General features: G+C 41.7%; 1 protein-coding gene across 3 annotated transcripts in view; it reads left to right on the top strand.

Annotated features, from left to right (window-relative positions):
• ADCY1 (adenylate cyclase 1) overlaps positions 1-25,501 on the top strand; it is a 45,017-nt gene that overhangs the window by 16,843 nt on the left and 2,673 nt on the right. For 2 of the 3 annotated variants that reach the window (XM_032964047.2, XM_032964055.2), the window contains 17 exons: positions 8,823-8,941; positions 10,911-11,022; positions 11,716-11,843; positions 13,047-13,205; positions 15,135-15,276; positions 15,851-16,006; positions 16,527-16,721; positions 17,945-18,042; positions 18,478-18,562; positions 19,653-19,742; positions 20,127-20,500; positions 22,588-22,714; positions 22,818-22,934; positions 23,037-23,183; positions 23,303-23,401; positions 23,581-23,695; positions 24,903-25,027. In XM_032964047.2, the coding sequence (XP_032819938.1) occupies positions 8,823-8,941; positions 10,911-11,022; positions 11,716-11,843; positions 13,047-13,205; positions 15,135-15,276; positions 15,851-16,006; positions 16,527-16,721; positions 17,945-18,042; positions 18,478-18,562; positions 19,653-19,742; positions 20,127-20,500; positions 22,588-22,714; positions 22,818-22,934; positions 23,037-23,183; positions 23,303-23,401; positions 23,581-23,695; positions 24,903-25,027 (2,388 nt within the window). The remainder of the gene's footprint in view (positions 1-8,822; positions 8,942-10,910; positions 11,023-11,715; positions 11,844-13,046; positions 13,206-15,134; positions 15,277-15,850; positions 16,007-16,526; positions 16,722-17,944; positions 18,043-18,477; positions 18,563-19,652; positions 19,743-20,126; positions 20,501-22,587; positions 22,715-22,817; positions 22,935-23,036; positions 23,184-23,302; positions 23,402-23,580; positions 23,696-24,902; positions 25,028-25,501) is intronic. The other variant, XM_076069606.1, reaches the window with a different exon arrangement.

Here is a 25,501-nt window from a genome sequence, read left to right on the forward strand (position 1 = left end):
GTGTGGGCTATTTGTGACTCACGCATGTCTATCTCCCACCTCAAGGCAATAAACCCAACATTTCTCGTTGGTTCATTTTACTTACCTGCATGTGGTCACTAACATCCACAGTGCTATTGTGGATAGGTTTATTCGTGGGTCAGTTTGCTCTCTTTGTCTGTCTGTGGGTCTCTGTTGTTTTATGTCTGTGGGACCATGTGTGTCTGTGGATTTCTTTGCCTGTTACAGGATCTTGAGACGAGGTGGCATTTAGATGCCATATAAATCTAAACTGTATTGTAATAGGCGCCATGCAGACCATCTTAGGCATGTAATCAGGGCCGGATTAAGATTTTGTAGGCCCCTGGACTACAGGTACACTGAGGCCCCCAATAATAATTTCAAAAGGAAAACAAAGTTAAAGAAAAAATATAATTTAATTATACAAGGTTAACAACAAATCAAATTCAGTCTTCACAAATGAAATAACTTTTCACTTAATCTCTGGAGGACCTCCAGCCGGCAGAGGTCCCTGGGATGCAGCCCCTAAAGCCCATGCCTTAATCCGTCCCTGCATGTAATGTGGACCAGCGGGTCCCAATATTTCTGAACCCATGGACCACTGTCAATTCGCACATCTCCTTTACAAATGGTCAATTAAAACAAGTCACAGTGGTGTGATTGTGGCCATGCAACCCAAACTATGGACCATATAGTAAACTATTGTAGGCTCTGCTCCTTCAAGGGAGGAATAGCAAAACTCCTGAACCCCTTTTGTGGCGAACAGACCTCGGACATTGGCATTTACCTCTTGAACATATTGCATTACTCAAGAATAGAATGGAACCGTCATAAAGATTTTGTTTACCATCATGCATCAACAACTTATTTTTAGAAGTGAAAACTACACCAAAAGTGATGTGATATGTAAATGCACATCCATAAAAACTAATAAATTGATGTTATTGACCCATGAATATAGTTTTACGATGATGGTAAAACATACCTGGGGTTTTGTGAAAAATATTGTATCTAAAAGAGTTATGCTGACCAGTTCCCACGGCCTTGCGGACAGCAGTGGTCAACAGACTGCTGTAGGACGATGCTGTTCTGTATTTAGTCAATGTAGTGCACGTACAGCTCTTTGTAAATCCACTACTGGATAAGGACCTCCTCACTTCGTGTGGCACGTAGGGGTTAATTCACTGTGCTTCACTTCGCCAGCCGTGTGAGCATAGACATGGCATAGAATTACAGTATAGTAATACTCAGATTTACGCATGTTTTGCTACAACATACTAAACTTATTGATACTTAATCCCGTTTTCACGAACTGTGGTACCTCGCCATAACGTACTTGCGATGTATTAACTATACCATTAAGACCCGTTTATTATGTTGCACAGCGACATTGAGTCGCTAGATGGCGCCCAAGCATGAGCGTCCCTGAGTGGCTATAGTCTCATGTCTACTCTATTAATATATTCCTCCCCCCACATACCGTATTTATGGCGACTTTTTTTTATACAAGGGTAAACTACTTTTGATATGATAAACTAATAATACATATAATATAATAGACAAGGTAATATATCTTAATATACAACAACCGCCATTCGCCACGAAGTGGCAGTGACGTCACCATGGTGCTGGTGCCAGGCTATGTGCACGTTAAGGCCACGTGAAGTGTCGAACGCCCGCTGGCAGGAGGTCACGGGACAGACCCAGGTTCCATGGGTTGACTGACTGAGATGACTGGCTGATACACCACCTGTGCCCCCTACTGTGCCAACTTGCTGTGCTTTAGCTATGAGTTGTTGCGGTCATCGCTCCACGGCCCTCCGTTGTTGCTGGAGGGCGACTGCCTCCGACTGCTGAGTAGCGTCATTCACGAACCTCCTCCACAGAGGCCGATCTTGACATCGCTGGTACCAGTCATCAGCAAGTCCACTCAGCTCCACATCATCTTGTACCACATCACTCCGTCTCTTCTGTAGACCGTGCCGTGCCCATTTAGCCCCCTCTGTCCGGACGAACAAAAGCTGTTTAAGCATGTGGTTGCTGGGCATGCGGGCTAGATGACTCAGCCAACGCAGCCTTACCTACCGGAGGAGCTCACCGATGGGACTTTGTCCAGATCTTTCAAGTATTTGTGTGCTCACAATCCAGCCTGGTTAAACCCAGGATGGATCGTAGGCACACTGCCCAGGTAGGGAAAACTCTCCACTCTCTCCACAACTGCCCCATTACCAATTAAGAGTTGTGGGGGTGGAGTGTTTGATGGCACAAAATACGCACGCAGGTGCTTAGCTTTTGGTGGGTCTGATGATAAGGCCCCACCTCTTAGTGGCATGCTCCAGGTTCAGCAGCAGCACCTCCATCTCCTCCTGTGGGTGAGTAGCAATCACCAAATAATCAGCATACATAACATGGTTGACACATAGGTAGCCATCCCTTGACCACACCCGGCATCAATCATCCTCCCATTGTATCTGTACCAGATGGAAATTCCTCTGGTACAGCCATTGAAGGCTTCACGAAACTACGTGGTCGAAAGAGATGTTAAATAATGTGGGAGCCAGAGGACATCCCTGTTGCACCCCAAGGTGAACAGGGAATGGCACCGACTCCTAGCCATGTAGTTTTACCTGGGCCTGCCCACCATCATGAAGGTCCTTAATGATTGTGAGCAGAGAGTCAGGGACTCCAAAGGCACAAAGAACAACCCAGAGGTTAGGCCTACTGATGGTATAATAGGCTTTGACCAGGTGAATAAAGCAGAGATGTAGGTCCTGTTGGAATTCCCTACACCTCTGTTGTAGCAGACAATATATGGCATCTGTGCAAGACCACCCTTTCCTGAAACCACATTGGGGGCTCCACAAGCCTCTCCTCAGCGTACCTGGAAAAGCGATGTTGAATAATCCTTGTCAGGACCTTTCCTGGCACACTGAGGAAGGGAATGCCCCTATAGTTATTACGGTCTGTGTGGTTCCCCCTTCTTAAAGAGGGGGGCCACCAGGGAATCGTTGCAATCCTGCGGAACCCGTCCAGTTGTCCAGACTGTTCTTATCATGTCATATAGGGCAGTCTGCACAAACGCCATCCTTCTTTAGCATTTCGTTTGGAAGTTCATCTCTGCCCGGCACTTTCCTGGTCTCAGACTCTGGATCGCCTTCTGTACTTCCTCAACAGATGGCACTTCAGCGAGCCATTAACAGGGGGTGACTACTTCTTCCAATATTTGAGGCACCGAAACCTCAGCAGGGGAATTCTCACTTTGCCCCATGATGTTTTCCAGGCTGAGGGATTTCCCCTCCCCCAAGACCTCACAGAAATGCTGAGCAAATCTGAAAACCTGTTCCTGGGGGGTCGGAGATCAGATCACCTTTTTTGTTCTGATGGTGATGGGTGTGTAGCTGTAAGTTACTTTTTTGATGGAGTTGAAAAGTGATTTATGATCGCGGGCTACTGAGGTAGGCTCCATCTCCTCAGCAACCTGCGACCACCACCCATCCTTGCAGTGGCCGCACGGCTCTCTGAACCTCCGAGCGAAGGCTGCGGTAAGCCTCCTCATTCTCTGACGTGCGATACACTAGACGGTGAGAGTTGACCTATCACTTTTTTTCAGCCAGCCGGAACACCTCCTCTGACCCACTCGGGCATTAAAGTCACCCAACAGGATGACTCTATGCCAAGGGGCCACTTTAGCTAGCACCTGTGACTGGAGGTCATAGAAGGCATCTGACTCATATGCCTTGCCTGCATCCCTCCACAGATGTTCATCTTCAGTGGGCGCATATGTTACCACAACCACCACTCCTTGCCTCTGGTTGATGGGAAGGCGAGCCCACAGTAGCATGGGGCTTACAGCTTCCCACATCTCACCACCACGCTTCCACACCCCCTTAATTTTTTTGTTCAGAAGAAGAGCCACTCCCTGTTGTTTGCCAGTCTTCTGCCCTGAGAAGAGGACTATCCACTCATGGTGGCAGGAGCCAGAGCCAGCCCATCGGACCTCCTGAATACCGCAGATATTCAGGCAGTACCGGTCCAGCTCACGATAGAGGAGTGGCGGCCTCTCCTCTGCAGTGAACGTTCTAACATTCCACGTGGCCACCCGCAATAGCTTTTTTATGTTTCTGGAGGAACCCCGATGTGGTTTGGCTAGGAGACGTCATAGATGTCTGTCCCCCCGTGGCCTCCGGCACAAGCTTCATTCTAAAATGTTCACATGGTTGAGTGGTAAATAAGTGAAGGTGGAGGGGTTACCAGCCCCTGGCACCCGTCCAGAGCCCGTGTTTGGCTGCTGTAGTGACTACAAGCGCCATGAAGGGGTATAGCCGATTTTGGAATTGGCCTTCCCTCCATGGCATTGCTCACATCCACAACAGCGTTGCTGTCCGGCACCAGCGAGGAGGTAGGGGGGGTTTGTTTTTGCCGGACATATACAGGCACTCTTTGACATACGCGATAGATGCATTCCTGCAAAAGAGCGCGTACTTCAAAAATGCATATTTCAGACATAATTGCCTATATTATCCTAGCCTTTATCAATACAATACAAGTACACACAATATAATACTTTTAATTTAATATAAAGTCGTGTAGACGCTAACATACTTCATATACAATTAAAATAAATAAATACCGTGAAACTTACCTGTAACTACGCCAGAGTTGCGTTGTGGAGAGGATGGAGATGGGGAGGGAGACGAACTTGAAGTTGGTAGATGCTGTACAGTATAGCACACTAGTTATCATACCGCATTGGCTGCTGGCAACGCCATTGGGTCGCAGTGCCAGGCAAGGGTGGCATATGTCGCGTTGCGGATGACGTTATTCCGAAAATTGCCTCGCGCATGTCAATAAAAAAGGTCTAAATGCAAAACGCGCATAATTCCAAAATGGCGTACCACAAAAGCCTGTATCAATAATATACACTTACTTTTCACGCTGATGGTTGTGCAGTATACAGTGATGGTTGTGCAGTATACAGTGAGGGAAAAAAAGTATTTGATCCCCTGCTGATTTTGTACGTTTGCCCACTGACGAAGAAATGATCAGTCTATCATTTTAATGGTAGGTTTATTTGGACAGTGAGAGACAGAATAACAACAAAATCCAGAAAAACGCATGTCAAAAATGTTATAAATTGATTTGCATTTTAATGAGGGAAATAAGTATTTGACCCCCTCTCAATCAGAAAGATTTCTGGCTCCCAGGTGCCTTTTATACAGGTAACGAGCTGAGATTAGGAGCACACTCTTAAAATGAGTGCTCCTAATCTCAGCTTGTTACCTGTATAAAAGACACCTGTCCACAGAAGCAATCAATCAGATTCCAAACTCTCCACCATGGCCAAGACCAAAGAGCTCTCCAAGGATGTCAAGGACAAGATTGTAGACCTACACAATGCTGGAATGGGCTACAAGACCATTGTCAAGCAGCTTTGTGAGAAGGTGACAACAGTTGGTGCGATTATTCGCAAATGGAAGAAACACAAAATAACTGTCAATCTCCCTCGGCCTGTGGCTTCATGCAAGATCTCACTTCGTGGACTTGCAATGATCATGATAACGGTGAGGAATCAGCCCAGAACTACACGGGAGGATCTTGTCAATAATCTCAAGGCAGCTGGGACCATAGTCACCAAGAAAACAATTGGTAACACACTACGCCGTGAAGGACTGAAATCCTGCAGCGCCCGCAAGGTCCCCCTGCTCAAGAAACCACATATACATGCCCGTCTGAAGTTTGCCGTGTTTGGAGGAGGAGGAATGCTGCCTATGACCCCAAGAACACCATCCCCACCGTCAAACATGGAAGTGGAAACATTATGCTTTGGGGTTGTTTTTCTGCTAAGGGGACAGGACAACTTCACCGCATCAAAGGGACGATGGACGGGGCCAGGTACCGTCAAATCTTGGGTGAGAACCTCCTTCCCTCGGCCAGGGCATTGAAAATGGGTCGTGGATGGGTATTCCAACATGACAATGACCCAAAACACAGCCAAGGCAACAAAGGAGTTGCTCAAGAAGAAGCACATTAAGGTCCTGGAGTGGCCTAGCCTGTCTCCAGACCTTAATCCCATAGAAAATCTGTGGAGGGAGCTGAAGGTTCGAGTTGCCAAACGTCAGTCTCGAAACTTTAATGACTTGGAGAAGATCTGCAAAGAGGAGTGGGATAAAATCCTTCCTGAGATGTGTGCAAACCTGGTGGCCAATTACAAGAAACGTCTGACCTCTGTGATTGCCAACAAGGGTTTTGCCACCAAGTACTAAGTCACGTTTTGCAGAGGGGTCAAATACTTATTTCCCTCCTTAAAATGCAAATCAATTTATAACATTTTTGACATGCGTTTTTCTGGATTTTTTTGTTGTTATTCTGTCTCTCACTGTTCAAATAAACCTACCATTAAAATTATAGACTGGTCATTTCTTTGTCAGTGGGCAAACGTAAAAAAATCAGCAGGGGATCAAATACTTTTTTTCCCTCACTATAGATGCTAGGGCTGAACGATTAATCGATTTAAAATCGAAATCGCAATTTGAAACAATGCGATTAGCAAATCGCAAAGGCTGCGATTTTTGCGATTTGAAAAGTCCTATTACTTTCTTATCGGAATTGTTTTATTATTTATTATGATCGTTTTATTTATTTAATTAACAATTGTTTTATGTTTTATTGTTCTATTTCAATTAAAACATTTTAATAAATGCATGTTGGAAGAAATTCATATATTTTAAGTTATCATCCTTCCATTAGAATATATAGAGCAGTTCATATGTTGATGGTATCACGTGGTAATGCTCCTTCACGTGTTTTAAATCTATTACACAGTGAATATTGACTTAAAAAATACAATCGGAAATCAAATCGCAATATCTGTCAGAAAAATCGCAATTAGCTATAAATCGTTCAGCTCTAATAGATGCGCAATGGGTTACTAAGCATCCTCTGGTTAGGTAATGTACCACATTACGATCCACCATCCCATCTATTTGCTTTTATCCTATTTTGAATTTATAAAGCGCATTTTACCAAGGCGCTTGACAATGCTTAAGGGATGGGGTAGTGACTAGGGTGGAGGGAGCAAGGTGGAGGCTGCGGCTGTGGCGGCGTTAGGGGTGCTAGATGGTAATTTTAATTTACAGTTTTTTTCTCGCACATGCAGTGAGGGGAAAAAGTTATTGATCCCCTGCTGATTTTGTACGTTTGCCCACTGACAAAGAAATGATCAGTCTATAATTTTAATGGTAGGTTTATTTGAACAGTGAGAGACAGAATAACAACAAAAAAATCCAGAAAAACGCATGTCAAAAATGTTATAAATTGATTTGCATTTTAATGAGGGAAATAAGTATTTGACCCCTCTGCAAAACATGACTTAATACTTGGTGGCAAAACCCTTGTTGGCAATCACAGAGGTCAGACGTTTCATGTAGTTGGCCACCAGGTTTGCACACATCTCAGGAAGGATTTTGTCCCACTCCTCTTTGCAGATCTTCTCCAAGTTATTAAAGTTTCGAGGCTGACGTTTGGCAACTCGAACCTTCAGCTCCCTCCACAGATTTTCTATGGGATTAAGGTCTGGAGACTGGCTAGGCCACTCCAGGACCTTAATGTGCTTCTTCTTGAGCCACTCCTTTGTTGCCTTGGCCGTGTGTTTTGGATCATTGTCATGTTGGAATACCCATCCACGACCCATTTTCAATGCCCTGGCTGAGGGAAGGAGGTTTTCACCCAAGATTTGACGGTACATGGCTCCGTCCATCGTCCCTTTGATGCGGTGAAGTTGTCCTGTCCCCTTAGCGGAAAAACACCCTCAAAGCACAATGTTTCCACCTCCATGTTTGACGGTGGGGATGGTGTTCTTGGGGTCATAGGCAGCATTCCTCCTCCACCAAACACGGCGAGTTGAGTTTATGCCAAAGAGCTCCATTTTGGTCTCATCTGACCACAACACCTTCACCCAGTTGTCCTCTGAATCATTCAGATATTCATTGGCAAACTTCAGACGGGCATGCATATGTGCTTTTTTGAGCAGGGGGACCTTGCGAGCGCTGCAGGATTTTAGTCCTTCACGGCGTAGGGAGCTGAAGGTTCGAGTTGCCAAACGTCAGCCTCGAAACTTTAATGACTTGGAGAAGATCTGCAAAACGAGTGGGACAAAATCCCTCCTGAGATGTGTGCAAACCTGGTGACCAACTACAAGAAACGTCTGACTTCTGTGATTGCCAATAAGGGTTTTGCCACCAAGTACTAAGTCATGTTTTACAGAGGGGTCTAATACTTTTTTCCCTCATTACAATGCAAATCAATTCATAACATTTTTGACATGCGTTTTTCTGGATGTTTTTGTTATTCTGTCTCTCACTGTTCAAATAAACATACCATTAAAATTATAGACTGATCATTTCTTTGTCAGTGGGCAAACGTACAAAATCAGCAGGGGATCAAATACTTTTTTCCCTCACTGTATATACCGCTACTGATGTGGGCCATGCCTGGGAATTCAACTCAGCTCACTTGTTTCATGGCACTCGTACAGGCTATGTTTGGCTATTTATAGACGACTGTATATCATTCGGTGTGTTCCCTAATTACGGGTTTATATAATATGTATATTTTATATTAAATGTGTACAAGTGGATTCATGTGCTTATATTTATAGAATACATTATACGCGGCAGTGTGCTTTACATATCTCAAAGAGGTCACACTTCAGCGTGGCACGGTCGGGAGGAGTGTGGGCGGGAGCCCGGAGTTTCTGTGAGACTTGGGGACCCCTGGGTGCTGCTGATACCAGCCCACCACCACCCCCGACTCCCCTCCCACAGGAGCGTCTGCTTATGAGTCTCCTGCCGAGGCACGTGGCCATGGAGATGAAAGAGGATTTCCTAAAGCCCCCAGAACGAATCTTTCACAAAATATACATCCAGCGGCATGACAATGTAAGGTGAGAAATAATTATAATACCCATACGACTACTAAGACTAAATACCTGCACAGTATATGTATACAAGTGCAGTAATACTGTAGTATGTTCAAAGGCAATGCAATACAGAAGTAAAATTCAATTAACCTGTTTTCATTACAGAAACATCACTATTTGATGGATGTAATTTTGAATTTAAAGATGTGTGGCGCCACCATGTGTTTTGTCACAAGACTACAATTTGTTAAGTTTCAAATGAACAATTTACAGTAAATCTTAGGGTTGAACTGTTATGAAGAATGTATTGTTAATTAATCAGTCTGTGACAATGCACAGGTTATCATTGCCTCTTACATTTGCTCTCTGAACACATGTGTAAGTGAATATTACCGGACAAAAATACAACTTAAAACGCAAGGAAACAAGAATAACACCGGCCAGAGCTTTTTATTACTCCAAAAAACCTCAACACATTCGTCAATAACACTGACTTAAAAAAATACATACGTTTAACAGGCAATGTTTTGGGCAGTGGCCCTCTTTCATAGCACATATATTAAAAGGTAAAGTCTGATAAGGGTTGGAGACGACACTTCTTTTTTTACACTAGCGTTTGCACTGCCAAAATATATATATACCACACACACGACATGCGATGCGTGCAATACACACTTCATACAGTTACATGTCCTCTTCTTTGTGTTGGAGAATGCCATCAAGCTTTTGTCGCCATCACAAATCCGCACCACTGTACACACACGGGATTGAGGAGAGAAGCACGGGTTATTGTTATCTTGAGGCCCCACAGAAATAAATAATTTGGGAGATGAAGTGTGGCGTTCCCTTGTGCTCGCCTGCAGAAGGTGTGCAAAATGTTATATCCAAAAATGCGTCGCTATTTCTGGCCTCGGGAGGGTCCCAAGTGACCTAAGTCACAGAACACATCTGACTCTGTCAATGTTTCTGTTCCCCCGTTGCGGCAGAGCTCGCTAGTTCCTTTCCCTCCGTTTGTGCCTTTCCCGATCCATTCGTGCCCAACACTTAATTTCCTTCCAATAACTGGTCCCGTCTCCGAAAAAGAAAAAACAACGCTTCTACTCTCTGGATATCAAGACTATGGCTTGGGATAAAAAGTTCCTGAAATAAGCCTCCTGGCTTTATACTTGTGCGTGCATCTTTAGTTTATCATATACATGTATTGTCATTGGTACATACGTACATAGTGTTCATTTCACACACTCATTTAATGTTTTTGCACGTTAAAACGTGTATATTATTCAATATTTTTATTTACCTGTGTGTGAAAGTGTGGCTTTAATGGTGTGCAGTTTTTTGTTATTCAAATGTTCATGAACATGTTGCACATGTATGAGAATTAGGTTATATCTTACCAGAATCTAAAAGCCCAGGTTTTGAAACACAGGTCCAAATTGATCCAGCACATTCAGTACTATCATACCAGGACTTGTTATTTATTACATGGATGTCAAGGTTGAATGCAAAAACTTGAAATTCCAGCCATTCTCAATCCACCCATGGATGAAGGCCTCCCGACAACATTTCGGTCATGGGGGTTTTACGACCATACTTCTCTATGCAGTGTGGCTTTTTGAAGGCGGGGGAGGGCAGGGCCACTTCAGATATTTCTTGACACTGCTGTTAGCCATGGCCAGGAGTCAAACCTATGTCGCTGCGTTCAAACCACAGCATAGTAACTGCTATGCCACCACTGCACCCAGGAATTTATAGATTATATTATTTATAGATGTACATTTATTGAAAATTTTGTGGTGTTCACGGTGCTTGAAACAGTTGATGATTTTGTGTCAGATCTGCTTCGTAACAATATTAATTAACTCTTAGTTTGTTCTGAAATTAATTCAATTATGTTTCTGAAATTTTATTAGATTGCTATTGCAGCATGCATATTGCATAGCAAATGCATACTAACAAGACTATTACGGCCTGCCGGTACTTTATTGTGTTTCAGCATCCTTTTTGCAGATATCGTTGGGTTTACAAGTCTGGCATCGCAGTGTACGGCGCAGGAGCTCGTTAAACTGCTTAATGAGCTTTTTGGAAAGTTTGATGAACTGGCTACGGTATGCATACAACACACCAAGGAGATTGAAAGCAATGAATTAATTATTTAAATTGTTTCCAACAGCTGTTTGTGGGATTTGTTTGTTTTTTTGGGAATGGCAAATTATGTGTTAACAGTCAACTTGATAGCAGGCTGCTTAGATGATTATTATTTCAATAATGCTGTGCTGAAACATGATTGGAATTTAAATCATTAGTGAATTACGAGTGAGCAATTGTATTCAAATTCCATTTCCGTTTCATCCTAGCTTCTACCAATTATACAATGATTTTTTTTTTAAGTATACAGTGTTCTATTTCATATTAGTTTTATCTTGAGCTTTTGTGGAAATTCATCTTTTGGAGGTAAAGAGGACCTTTCAGAAAACAAATGTGCATCTGCATAACTTATCAAATAAATATTGCGTGGAATCTGATTAGTGCATACAAGTCATCAACCCATGTCTGTTGTGTACAATATTTCAGTTGCAAACAATGTATTTCAAATGATAGACAGCGGACGTGCAAAAATGAAAAATAATGAGTCATCGTGAATTATAAAATTTACTTTACACGGTTAAAATAGTGCCAATACTGTAATATATTTTTTAACAAGACCGTGTCAAGAAGGTTGTGCAAAGATGCAAGCATGTGGGAGGTAATAATGTTTTGCGAGCAAGAAAACTATTCAGTGCCGACCGTTTCTATTTCAGGAGAATCACTGCAGGAGGATTAAAATTCTGGGCGACTGTTATTACTGCGTCTCAGGCCTAACGCAGCCTAAGGCGGACCACGCTCACTGCTGTGTGGAGATGGGTTTGGACATGATTGACACCATCACGTACGTGAACAAGCAGCTCATCGAGATCATCTCATCAAAGCCAGCCATTTGAATAATAAGAAATGAAATCTGTTTGATGTCTTAAAACTTGCTTTGTATACAGTCATACACCTATGTTATCAGGCTCTTTCAAATATTGTGGAACAGAGTGTACAATAATTAATCAACGGCGCTGGGTTTGGAACTGTAAAGCCATTGAAATTAAGTTTTTAATATTCATGATAATCAATGTGCATGCCTGTGTACGTATTTTAAAACGTTCAGCAGCAATGAAAATACACGTGGCATAAATTAAACATGACTGAATTTTCTTCTTAGAAAAATAACACGACGCATTTTACAAGCAATAAATTAAATGTATTTATAGTGAAATCGATTAATGTTGGTGAACCTTGACTGTGCACTCATGTTTTTATTTTTGTTTATGAAGGCAACAAATGGTGTTTTTATTACAAACTATCAGCCCGCACATCCTTAGGATGTGTCCGTCCGTCCCTCCCTCTAGCCAGTGAGGCAGCAATTTTTTTTAAAATATAATATTGTTAAAGTACCGGTCATTGAACGATGGTCCTCCGATTGTCCTCACCTCCCCACCCCTGGGTGCCTCCCCCTCTCGTGCGCGACAACCCCTGGGACACCCCCTACCACCTGCATATACCCCAAATCGCGCCCCACTTGCGCTCCCCTCCTCGCATACCCCTTCCCGTGCCCCCCCCCCGCCCCACACCACGCCGTCTAACGCGTGCCCGTCACCTGCATGTTGGCCACATAAACGACTCTTCCCCTTTGTGTGCTGGGCGGTGCATGGTCTCCAGCCAGTCAGAACGCACTCTAGGTGGTCCGTCGCCAGCAAAAGTTTTTCTTATAGAGTATAATAGCACTGCTCGCGCATTTCCGCGGGATACACGGCCAGGGTAGAGGGTGAGTGGGAAGCGTGATGTCAGCAAGCATGATCGCGGTTTAGCATTGTGGGATCCGGGTGACCTCATCACTTAGGCATGTGTCGTGACGCCACCACAGCACCCTTCCTAGTGCTCCAGCCAGCCAGCAAACAATTTGTTTTTCCTCATATAGTATGACAACTGCTAATGTGGTAGGAGAAAAAATTGGATGAAAAACTTTAATTGTTTCTTTTTTTACTGATAAACATTTCATCCATTTCTAGAAACAAATAAATGAATTATGAGTGTGTATCCCATCTAGGTCAGTGGCGGAGGCAACTGAGGTTGACCTGAACATGCGAGTGGGGCTGCACACTGGCCGTGTGCTATGCGGAGTGCTGGGCCTGCGCAAGTGGCAATATGATGTATGGTCCAATGATGTGACGCTTGCCAATGTAATGGAAGCTGGTGGTCTGCCTGGGTGAGCTCATCGCAACATGCAGGCACATCACAATTGAGCAGAATTGTGTGTTCACTCACATTCACTGCATTTCTATGGAGTACTTGCCAGCTGATCACATGCAGTCATCTTAGCTTTGGAACGTTTTTTGTATGCCTTGAATTGGTAGAGGGACACTCATGAAATAGAGCCTAGCAGCTCATTGGGCCCTTCCTGCTGAAATAAAAAAAATCATAATAAAAGTGGATTTGACCAATACATTCTGTACATCATCGTCTAGACATTAACTAAACTGATCATATGTGATTGCTGGCATCTGACATTGGCTTTGCTAATGAGATTAGCATTTGTTTAGTTATATAGAGTATCTCAATTATATGAAATGTGGAAATGTACCATATATCAAGGATATATTTTTGAAAAATAAAGACCTCAATATTGAATATTAATGAAAGTGAGCGTGCTTCAGAAGCACATACGGCCAGAAAAGGTGATAGCCGATGGACATAACATGTGATGGTAGCTAACAATACAATTGTCCGGAGGTATGAGCACAATAGAGGTGTAGTGATGAGATCAGTTCATGTGCAGGAATGAGACAATGAGTAGCATCGCCTGACCATAAATAAATGATAAGGGCACAGGGAATATTTCATTGAGCAGTGAATAGGAAGTGGCTGATGGTGGTGATTAAATAAAGTTAAGAGTTTCCAATATATATTACGGTGTTTTGAATTTGTTTTACAATTTCCAAAACAATGGTTTATGCTAAACACAGTACAGTCTATATTGTCTGTGTCATTAAGTAAAACAACGCATTTTAATAAGCTTGTGATATTCCGATGGAGTTATTATTTTTTTTACAGTCAAGTTGGGTGACAGGATGGCACAGTGGTAACACTTGTGCCTCACAGTAAGACTGGCCTGGGTTTGATTTCCGACTCTCTTTTGCATGGCATTTGTATGCTCTCCAGTTTCGTTCCATAGCTGAAAAACAATGGAACTGGTATGGGCCAAACACCTCAATGCTTACAAATTGGGATTACCATACAGACATCAACATTGCCTCCTCCTGCGAAAACTTGGCAAGAGCCTGTTAAAAAAGATTTTTTTGGGATAAGAAAACGTATTAATAAGAATAATAAAGAATAATACAATTTTAAACAACAATTATTTACAATCGCATACTATATTTTATTTCTTACCATTATTTGTGCGAATTGATTCCTCAACTATTGGAGGTGGGTGAGCAGTAGAGCAAACGGCTTGCATCACACCTCTAGGGTCGATAAAATAAGTATTACTCTTTGGGGAAAACAACAGTGGCTGTCCTTTGGAGAGATTCACTGTTACAATATGAATTGGAATCTCCATCACCAGCTCAGGGCTGTAATTTAGAGGTGAGCACCACCTTAAATTGAGCAGGAAATAGTTTTGGTGTGACTTTGACCATTGAAGTGCTATGGAAAATAACTCAACTGACTTTCATGAAGCTATATCATATAGTGAAATCATCTGTGAGGGTGGCCAATCGGACAAGAAGGACTGGAGTGTAAATGTGCCAATGGTAGTCAAGCAGCAATGACATAGGTTTATGTTGCATAGACACGTGGTAAATGATGGTGCGTCTCAAATTGTTTAGGATATAGCCAGAAGACCCTTATGAGGAACAAAGCAATAATGTCACTCTCCGTGCCAAGTCTCTTCTTGATACTGTGTTACAAACAACACATAAGGAAAATCTGTCAAAATATGTATGCATCTTTATAAGATGAAAAAATAATCCAGATATGTAGAGGTGGTGTCAATGTATTGTATAAATGCATTTTTTCCATTTTAGCAAGACAGATCTGCTCAACTTCTTCAACACGTGGAATGACCTTCAACATAACACGAACACAAGTTGCTATTTTTTTGTTATTATTGGTACTATTGTCCTATATGTTACAGAAAAGTGCACATCACAAAATCCACCTTGGACTGTCTGAATGGGGATTATGAAGTAGAGCCTGGAAACGGAAAGGACAGAAACAGCTACTTGAGAAAGCACAACATTGAAACGTACTTCATCGTTCCGTCGCACCGCAGGAAGGTAAATTATACCGCCGCAAATTTTTAGAACTTGTAAAATTCTACCAAACACCCAGTGCATTCATTTACTTTAATCAAATGACATTGATATGCACTTCGTTGCATTAACTAAAGGCTCACATTGGTGTCACTTGTGTATGCAGGCCAAATATTTTAGCAGGGACACAAAATTCCTTCTATGGTAATGCATGAAGAAATGTTATTTTCCAGCTATGCAAGAATTATTCGAATGGCAGCTACCGTCCCTGCTCCCCTCTACGTAATTGTCGCTTTGTCAATATTTACCATTTAATCGATTACAAAAGTCCATTGTGGGCCCTGATTTGTTTGTGCCAAATGAATAAAATATACTTTAAAGATTATAATTAATGAACTATTTGTTCGTCAATTGTTGCAACATAAACGTTCACGTGCATGTACATGTGAAGATTTTCAGTGTTTTTACACGTGAATATTTTCAGTATTTTCACTTTCAGCCACAACAAACACTGAGTGTGACAAATGTAAATGTAAACATTGATATAATTATTTTTTGTGTATTTCGTTTTATTGATACGTAAATATTGCCTTTTCAGATCTTTCCAGGCCTGATATTGGCTGACATTAAACCAGCTAAGAGGATGAGGTTTAAGACCGTGTGTTACCTCCTGGTACAGCTGATGCACTGCCGTAAGATGTTCAAGGCTGAAATCCCCTTCTCAAACGTCATGACCTGCGTGGATGACGATAAGGTGAGGCCCCTGTCTTTTTATAAGCCATGTTTTTCAAGAGAATGATTTTGAAGGAACTGGCAGTTGCTTTTGTGCACTGCCCACATTACTCTGTGTCAGTGTTAATTTTGTTAATGAACTGAGGTACGAATTAGTCTTTTTTTTTCATTTTAGTCAACAATGGTTGAGTCGGCAAAACTCATAAAGCATGACGAAAACTATGACTACCCACCAAAGACTATGACGAGTTAACCATCGAATATGCAATCTAAGAAAACTTAGTGAGGCTTTTAGAGACAGCAGTGCAGTGAGAAAGACCAAAATTGGTAATTGGCTATAATATATATATAAAATATTTACACACAACATTTATTAAAAAGGGAGGACCACGTTATTGACTGCTCTAGACTATTCGTCTAAGAGAATGACTAAATGAAATCCACAGACGCAGATGACTTAGATGCTGCAGGTTGTCGTCGACTGCGCAAAGCCTGTGACTAAATTAACGCTGCTCTCTGGTACACCGTGTGCTGCTTGCCAGGGCCGGGCTATGCGCACGGCCTCCGAGAAACTGCGCCACCGCTCCTCCTTCTCGTCGACGCTGCTCCACAGCAGCCCAAGCTCCCGCGTCAACCGCTACATCACGCGGCTTATCGAGGCTCGCAGCACAGAGTCCGACATGGCCGACATGCACTTCTTTTCCCTCTGTTACAAGCAGTCAGAACGCGAGCACAAGGTATCGCCTGTTGGGCAGAACAGAATATCCTCCTTGTCTTTTTTTGTTTAAATTTGTGAGTATTAATGTACAGTCGTGAAAAGGTGAAGGTGCAAAGCTGTAATATATTGCTCTCGCCACTGATGGCGGAATGGCTTTCACTCGAGGGAGCTCTAGAGAATGGTACTTTGGCCTCCTCTTCCACACTGTCCACATTTTGTTTTAAGTGGTGGGAGTACCCACACTTTGCCCCACCACATATGACCTGCCGAATCGAGCTAACGGTTTTGTACATAATAGAACCAGTGACCACTGGATTGCAAGTACAGTGTGTTCGCCGTTACATTATGGCAGCATTCATGACCTAAGTCCACTTGGCTTAAACATTATTTTATACCTTCTTCTTTTCGAAAGTGAGCTTTCCATAAGAGCATGTATTATGTTGTTTTTGTATATGTAGTCATTATATTTATGACAGCCTAAAAGCACAATATTGAGCAATAGTGATGATATTTTTTATATTTTATAGGGGTTATTGTAATGTTGGAATGTATTAAAAATGTCAATGTGGCTAACACACGCTGAAGCCAATGAGTTGAATGTAACTTTACCTTCTTCAAAGAATGATTGGATGAGAAAAAAAAACATGTTCCTCTTTATATCCTTTCTTTTGACAAGTTGGCACAATAATTATTATGATTAAATAAATAGGAATATATTTATTATTTGGAAGACATGTTTCTTTTAATCAATGTACAAATGTACATAATGAGTAACTGATGCACAAATATAAACAAATGCTCAGACAAATGAACCTTATGGCGGTACCCCGGGGTACCATAGTACCCCGGCTCTCGCATTATGTCCGTGATGCAGTCATTTTTATTCTGTTGATGGTCGATGATGCAGCAATCGACTCATCTCGACGAGCTGTACACGATGCACTGTGGTGCATACGAGCGTTCAGGGTTTCAGCGCAATCATCCTCGCTGCGTTTTGACATCGCGGAGTAGCACTGATTTCGGATTGATTGATATTTAATTGCCTTGGCCATTTTGTATTATTTGGTACCCCAGGATCCGCCATAAGGATCAAATGTCCGTGTACACGGTATCATTCTCAAATACTTGTTTTTGTTCGGCAATGCATGCACTGTCAAATAAGTTTGTGAGGAGTCATTCTTTGTGTCGGATTAGTTGTCGCTAATGACCGTTGCTCACGTCTGCCATGCTAATGTGTTTCAGTACCACCAGCTGGAGGATGAGTACTTCATGAGTGCTGTCACACTTTGTCTGATTCTGGCTGCTATCCTGGGCCTTATTTACCTGCTGCTCCTTCCAACGTGCGTACAAGTCTACGAATAACACCACACCACTGCATCCATCATCATCCTCCTGAGTGTTTTCGTGCCCGGGTTTGTGCCAGAAGGATCATTCGCATCCAGCTCATTAGCGTACATTCCACTACGAGAGCATCTACTCAAAATTTAATTTCAGATAGTAAGAACTAACTATTCATAACTTAGTTGTTGCATTACAGTCACTAAATATAATTAAATCATGTTCCCGTGGTGTATTATCATGGAGATTATATATTTACATAAGCGTATATGATTACATTCATTGTGCTTAAGTTGTTTAAAAAAAAGCACTTCTGTCTTGTTATTATAGGATTATAATGACTTACATCTGTGAACATTTGCTATGTATATCAATGTCTTTTTCATTTCACTTGCTCTGTAGTTTGTTGATAGTGCTGTGATGTTTTCTCTTTGCAGGAACACTGTGGTGGTGGTGCTGCTCGTAGCGTCAATCTGTTTCCTTGTGATTTGCCTTATGTATTTGCATATTGCACATGTACAGGTAAGTGCCTCGATATAATACACTTTGTATTAGAGCGTCTATTTACCACCCTGTAATATAACACCTCAATTCCACTGACACATCCGAGCCGTGCCAGGGCTGCTCCAGGCCAGGCCATCACGTGGATCAGAAGGCACTGGTTATTTTTTCACTGCTGAAGTCGAGCTTTGCAGACAACGTCATGCAATGTAAGACGTCGAGACGAATGTAGATGACAGAGTGACGCCGTGTCCTCATAATATATATCGGACTGACGTCAGACACATTGAACACATGTCATTAACGTTTCAGAACTCTCAAGTGCAAATAGGAGAAAGTTCGAGCTTTACGCAAGTTCAAAGGGGGTTTCATTTCGGCAGGGATATCATTGAAAGGACCTCGAAGGCAGATGCACAGAGCGACACAAAACTTGTGAGCATCTGTGCAACAGTCGGGAGAACGTGAGATTTTGGGACAAATGCATATTTCATATTCCGAATACATGTTATTTATACACCTGCGCAATATCTATGTATGTATGTTAAACTTTTTTCACACCATACGTAGCCAACCGTGTTAATCAGAGGTGCGATAGTTAGTCTATAACTATAAGTTACAGATTTTTCTCCCTCTTTGCTCTGAAGCTGGGCAATTACAATAAATATCAGCTGATCGCCCATCTTTTAGCTGTCATGCAGTGTTTGTCATTGACGACGGTGGTAACGCATATTAAGCCTGTGTGTCTATATGCCTGTAAATTTTCATCCAAGGATGAGAACTCTGAACTCACATGATCCTAAGCTAATGAAGTACTGTACCATTTTTTTAAATATTTTTGTTTTAGGTTTTGATTGGTATAGTTTTACATCCTGTACGAAATGATGCAATCGTATTATGGTGTTCTTGTATAGTAATATTTATACTGTAATACAATCATTTTACATTTACAAAAGATAATTAAAATTGGTCACATTATCTTCAGTAATACTGTAACTAGTGGTATTAGAGCAATGGCGTTTCAAGAAAACATTACTAAGTATTACAGGCCAAAGGAGTTATGTGTGATGTATGTGATGTTGAAAATACTGTACTGTGATATTCGTGTGTGCAGTGTTTTCCAGGCTGCCTAACGATACAGCTACGGACTACCCTGACCCTCTGTATCATTGCCCTAATATTCTCCACTGCTCAGAGCTGTGTGGTGAGAGATGCATTTTAACTCGATTAACTTTGACAGTGTTCACACAAAAATATCTTGTAACAAAAGTTAAAGTTTAATATCACAATACCTGTTCTTGCAATACCTTTTAAAGTCTGTTTTAAATTAAATACTGTATAACGTCACATATCCAGTTTGATAAAGACTGAGGTATAGGCTGATATGTGAAAATGTCAGAAGTGCGAATATCGATAGAAAATTTGAATTCCAGGCAGCACACATATAATACTGCACTGGGTGTGGGCGGTTAATTGGTCAGGGTGGATATGTGACATACTGTTAGGTCGTGATTATTTGGACTCCCTGCCAATTCGTATATATATTCTTTTAATATTAACACTTATTGCACGCTGATCTTCTTTGCAGGTGGCCTGCATGACGTGGTATTGGGCAGAAGTTGGAAACTCTTCCATTGCGACTGTGACGCCCACTTCCGAGTCAGGACTTGTGTCGGTGTCCACGTTGTCGGTTACGCCCCAGACCCTGCCGGCTCTGGAGGTTTCCCAGTTCAACAGCACCTTGTCCGGAGTAACCGCGACCACAGCAAGTCCCTCCGCACAGGCATACACGCCAGCGCCCAGTGACTTGGCACAGTATGGCCTGCTGGGCTGCCTCAACAGCATCCTCACACTGTCTCTCTTCCTGCGCATCTCCTCCCTGCCCAAGCTGCTGATGCTGATCTTGCTGTCTGTGGTCTACGTTCTGGTGCTAGAGTTAGGCGGATATCGTCACATTGCCGGGTAAGCTCGTAATAAAAGGGGTACCTTTTGGGCGTGTTGGTCTAGGGTCTGACCCTTTTATAGAAACAGACCTATAAAATAAAATATATGCTTTACTGCATTGACCGAAAGGTCATAGATACTCCTCGAATGATATGCCCTTATTTCTCGCACAAACCATACCCGATTGGTCATCTTATCCATTTTTCCATAATACCTCTTTCTTTTTTTCATAAACAATCCTAGTTTATAATTTTTAGTCTGTCAGTCTATTGGCTTTCCAGAGCAATATTAAGCAGCATGTCTTTAAGAAAGCACACTGGGAAGTATTTTTTTTAAAATTAGTAGAACAATAAAATATGTAAAATCTTTTTTCTATTTGCTTTTGGGTGAAGGCCACCCCGTGCTGTGTCGGTAATGAAGGTTGTTGGATCACACTTCACGACGTTGGTCAATTTAGTTTTTATTTGTGATATATATTTGAAGCTGGCAGGTCTGTATATATTTTTTAAATTCCATACTACAGTATGCATTACTTTGAATACATGCAATTGCATCGACAAAATGAGTAGGTGTTACTTTGTAGGCAATCATTTTAATAATCTCAGCTGATTATTAAGTGTATCATCCATCACGAGTTTGAAGCTTTGTCGAAAAATTGTAACTTTTTTTATTTAAATGTTTTGAGTATCATTGCTTTTTTGTGCAATTTATCTGAAAACGAGGAAGAAGAGGTCAAGTGATTTTTACATTGCCATTGATATTTATTTTAATCAAGCAATGACATCTTATTTGTGGTTTCTATAAATACGTGAATTTTTATAATTGTTCACATATTACACAAATACTACTCTTAATTATCCAAGTACAGTACTTTATGATTATTTCTGTGCAGACATAGAATTATATATTAATTTAATTGTAACAGTGGACTTGCTCTTGTCTGATGCTTTGTAATGTGAATGTGATATCATACTCATTTCTATGGACTGTAGAGTACAAACAACGTCGAAAATCTGATTCACTGGGGACTGAAGGGTTAGGTGGGGTATGTGAAAAGGTGGGATATGTCAAAAGGTGCATATGTGAAAAGGTTGAATATGTGAACATCTATTCACAATAACAGCTACACGATGCACAAATACCACACTAGATGTCGGTGGTTAATTGGTCATGGCGGATATGTGAATGTCCGGCTAACAACATTGTACAGTACTGTATTTCTACAGTGTATATTTATGCATGCTTCAAGAACTACAGTATAGCAGTGTTTTCCCTGTGGGAGAGGCTAAAATATGGTTTTGTATTTAATTATATTTGCAAAGACGTTCTGTTTTGAAATGCTTTATCAACAAATGCGTAAATAATTTTCAATAATCTATGGCTCTTCATGATAAGATTACTTTATAGCCCATTTGTCGTAATTGGAAAATGCTCTTGACTGTATGGTAATCAACTCATCCATATAAATCTTAATAGTGACAAATACGTCCCAAGCATTGCTCTCATGACACTGCATTTGTTATGGTGCTGCACTCTTAAAGTTATTCATCGATGACAGCCTCCTGCCCTTTATGATGCAATAAGTTCCCCATACAATTCACAGCAGTTCCTGGCATCCCATGTGCCCTTAACTTGATTAACTTCGCAAAAGATAGATTATGTAATACTTCCGCAATGAAATATAGCAATATTTCTTCCTGCCTCAGCAGTCCGTCTGCTGTATTTTTTTTACCTGAAGACGATTGCTTGTGTTGCGATCGAAACGTCGTGATTTTAAAAATTATTTAACTACATGACTTTACCAAAAGACCCAAAGAGTATACTCATGAATGTTTGAAAAAAGTAAGTGGGCTCAGGGAGGACAAATCTCGGGAATGGATGATGGCCAATTGCCAAGAATAGTAATGCATTGGCAGGAATGGGATGCGTCTGAGAGGACATCCACAGAGAAGGTGAAGTGTCAAAATAGGTTTGTGTGCAGTTGCTGGGTACCATGCTGCATTGCGGAACCGTGATAGAAAAGGCTTGGGAAAGCCTTCATCAAGTCTGATGATGATGAAATATATTTTTTGCCCAATTAATTTGATTGCTTTTGTCTTAACAAGGACAAGTGCGCTGTACATGAAGGCATACGAGCCGGTGCTCACAATCTTGCTCTTCATCTGCGCCATGGGACTGCACTCTCGCCAGCTGGACCTCAAGCTCCGGCTAGACTACCTTTGGGCTTCCCAGGTATGGAGCAGCATCCTTTTATTACAAGTTTGAGCAGCGCCAGATGTTCGGTTAGTTCACGTGTGCACCTGGGTGGAGTAACAGTGCATCGGTTGCTTTTTAGGCGGAAGACGAGCGAGGCGACATGGAGAGGGTAAAAAACGACAATAAGCGCATCCTGTTCAACCTGCTGCCGGCCCACGTAGCGCAACATTTCCTGCAGTCCAACCCACGCAACATGGTATGTGCCTCCTTCTCACGTTTATTATTCTATTTCCATAACGGTGTAGGTAACAGGGGATAGCTGTTTTTTCACTTCCTGTGAAATTGTCTCGTCCCGTAGGATCTGTATTACCAATCCTATTCGCAAGTAGGTGTTCTTTTTGCTTCAATACCAAACTTCAACGACTTCTACATAGAACTGGATGGAAACAACATGGGGGTGGAGTGTTTACGGCTACTGAATGAAATCATCGCGGATTTTGATGAGGTAAGCATGCATTCTGGGCATCTTAAATTGAGTCGCTGGCATACCTATATTGCAAAACGAAATGTTTTGATTTTCAATTGCGAAGATCCTGCAGCACGCTTTTGTTTTGCTTCTCTTAGCTTCTGGATAAGGAATGCTTTAAGGACATTGAAAAAATTAAAACGATTGGGAGCACCTACATGGCAGCTGTTGGATTGGTTCCAACATCAGGGACAAAGGTACATAAAGTTCATATTGTTTGCTTACGAATTATTTCCATTCCTTCTCAGACGCATGAGACTGTTTACTACAGAAGTATAAATTACTACACCAGGTGTAAAAAAAAAATTAATACTGGCGATAAAGTGAACATACGTGTGATATTTGAACATTTAACATGTTCTTTCTTGTTATGCAGGCCAAGTGCTCCATCATCTCCCACTTGAGTTCAGTTGCTGACTTTGCAATGGAAATGTTTGATGTGGTGGATGAAATCAATTATCAGTCCTACAATGACTTTGTGCTTAGAGTTGGTAAGTGGAGTAGTTTTTCCTTTGTTTTTACTCTTGAAGTAACAGTCGTTGTACAAGATTTTAAGGCCTCTAAAACCAAATGACAGGTTTTGTCTAGATGTAAATTATGTTGCATTTTATTTATATTTTTACCAAATGTAATTCTGGGGATTTTTTTCGGATTTTGGTTCTAATATTTGTATTTATCAAATGTGGAGAGTCTTTTTTAGATTGTTTTTGCAGTTTTTTGGTTTTGAACTTTTAGAGTGGAGCAAAAATACAAATTTAATTACAATTAATGAACTTGTTAATATTTCATAATCCAAAAATAGTATGCACAAGCATTTAAAGCCAGATTTTGTAAAATTCCATCTAAAATATTTGTTTTTGCATTATTACACACAAAATCCAAACTGAGTCACTATAGTACTTGTAAACATTAAGTCTAGTATACAATAAAAGGGTAATTTTAAATATGTAGGTTGTTAGAAATAGCTAGAGAATTTTGCAAATAAGCTTAGGGAAATTATAATATTAATGAAAATCAGAAGCCATGATGTATACACTGCTCAATGAAGGACTCCCCATAATCCTGCCATCCCTCATGGTCTCATGATGCGACCAACCATCTACCTCGTACACATGACCTCATCTCATTACTCCACCTCCGTGTTGGTCATCCTCTTAGGAGTGTCCATTCCTTTACCTGCCATTTTCATCACTTTCCTCGTTCAATTACCATAATTCCTTCTAGTGATGTGTTGGCCCTTTGTCAATTAATTGCTGGATGAAGACCTGCCCATGCTGTGTCGGTCATGAGGGTTGTTTTATCATACATCACCACGTCTGTCAGTGTGAAGGGGATTGGCCCAGGATCTATTCACACATATCACTAACCACTGTCCACCCAACAATTAGGTACACCACAGTTAGTAAGGTGATGAGGTGATGTGTGGGTGCTCTCACCTCTTCCACGATGTCTGGCCAGCATTGGGAGAGTATACCAAATACGCTTTGTAGGGGTTATTGAGGGCTCCCTCTAGTTGAGGCCCTCCCACCAAAAGTGGGGTGAGAAAGAAATTGCAAGGCTGCACCTTTACCTTTTAATTGACATGTGCAGTACATAAAACAAACTAAGTCATCAATGTGAGTTTAAAATGTCTATTGTGCAAAATGTTTTGACTTCTGCTTGCTTCAGTATGTTAAAGGTAACTTTCTTGTGCGTCAGGAATCAGTGTTGGGCCCGTTGTGGCTGGGGTGATTGGTGCTCGCAGGCCGCAGTACGACATCTGGGGGAACACCGTCAATGTGGCGAGTCGCATGGACAGCACAGGCCTACCAGGAAAAATACAGGTGTGCCTTCTGTTTCTTTACGAGTACTAAATATATTCCGTAAGGGGTGGTGACATGGGCTTGCGATAGTCCGTTTGCCGCTTGTTGCAGAGGTTTATGATTCGAATACAGCGGCAGCCTAGATTATTACTTCGGGTGTAATAACCATAATACTATGCTCCGTCTGCTTGACATTGGACGTTAAAGATGATCTGATATCATTCGCAAGAGAAGGCAATCGTGTCCCGCCATCAGGGTCCAAATACATCAAATAAAACAAATTACCTACAAATTACTCAATTGGGACTATACATAATAATCACTGCCCATTACTGGCAGACTAATGCCCATTTGCAGGCCAGGTGTTGAGTCACCTTGTACGCACAGGGATGGCTGCCACTGGGGGTGCCCTTGCAAATGTGTTGAGATGAGATGTAATGCGCTCTGAGACGCCGTGGTGTGTAAGACGCTATGGCAAAAACTAATCATTTTCAT

Source organism: Petromyzon marinus, chromosome 2, assembly GCF_048934315.1.
Source record: "Petromyzon marinus isolate PM22_M1 ecotype Great Lakes invasive population chromosome 2, UKy_Petmar_22M1.pri1.0, whole genome shotgun sequence".
NCBI lineage: Eukaryota > Metazoa > Chordata > Hyperoartia > Petromyzontiformes > Petromyzontidae > Petromyzon > Petromyzon marinus.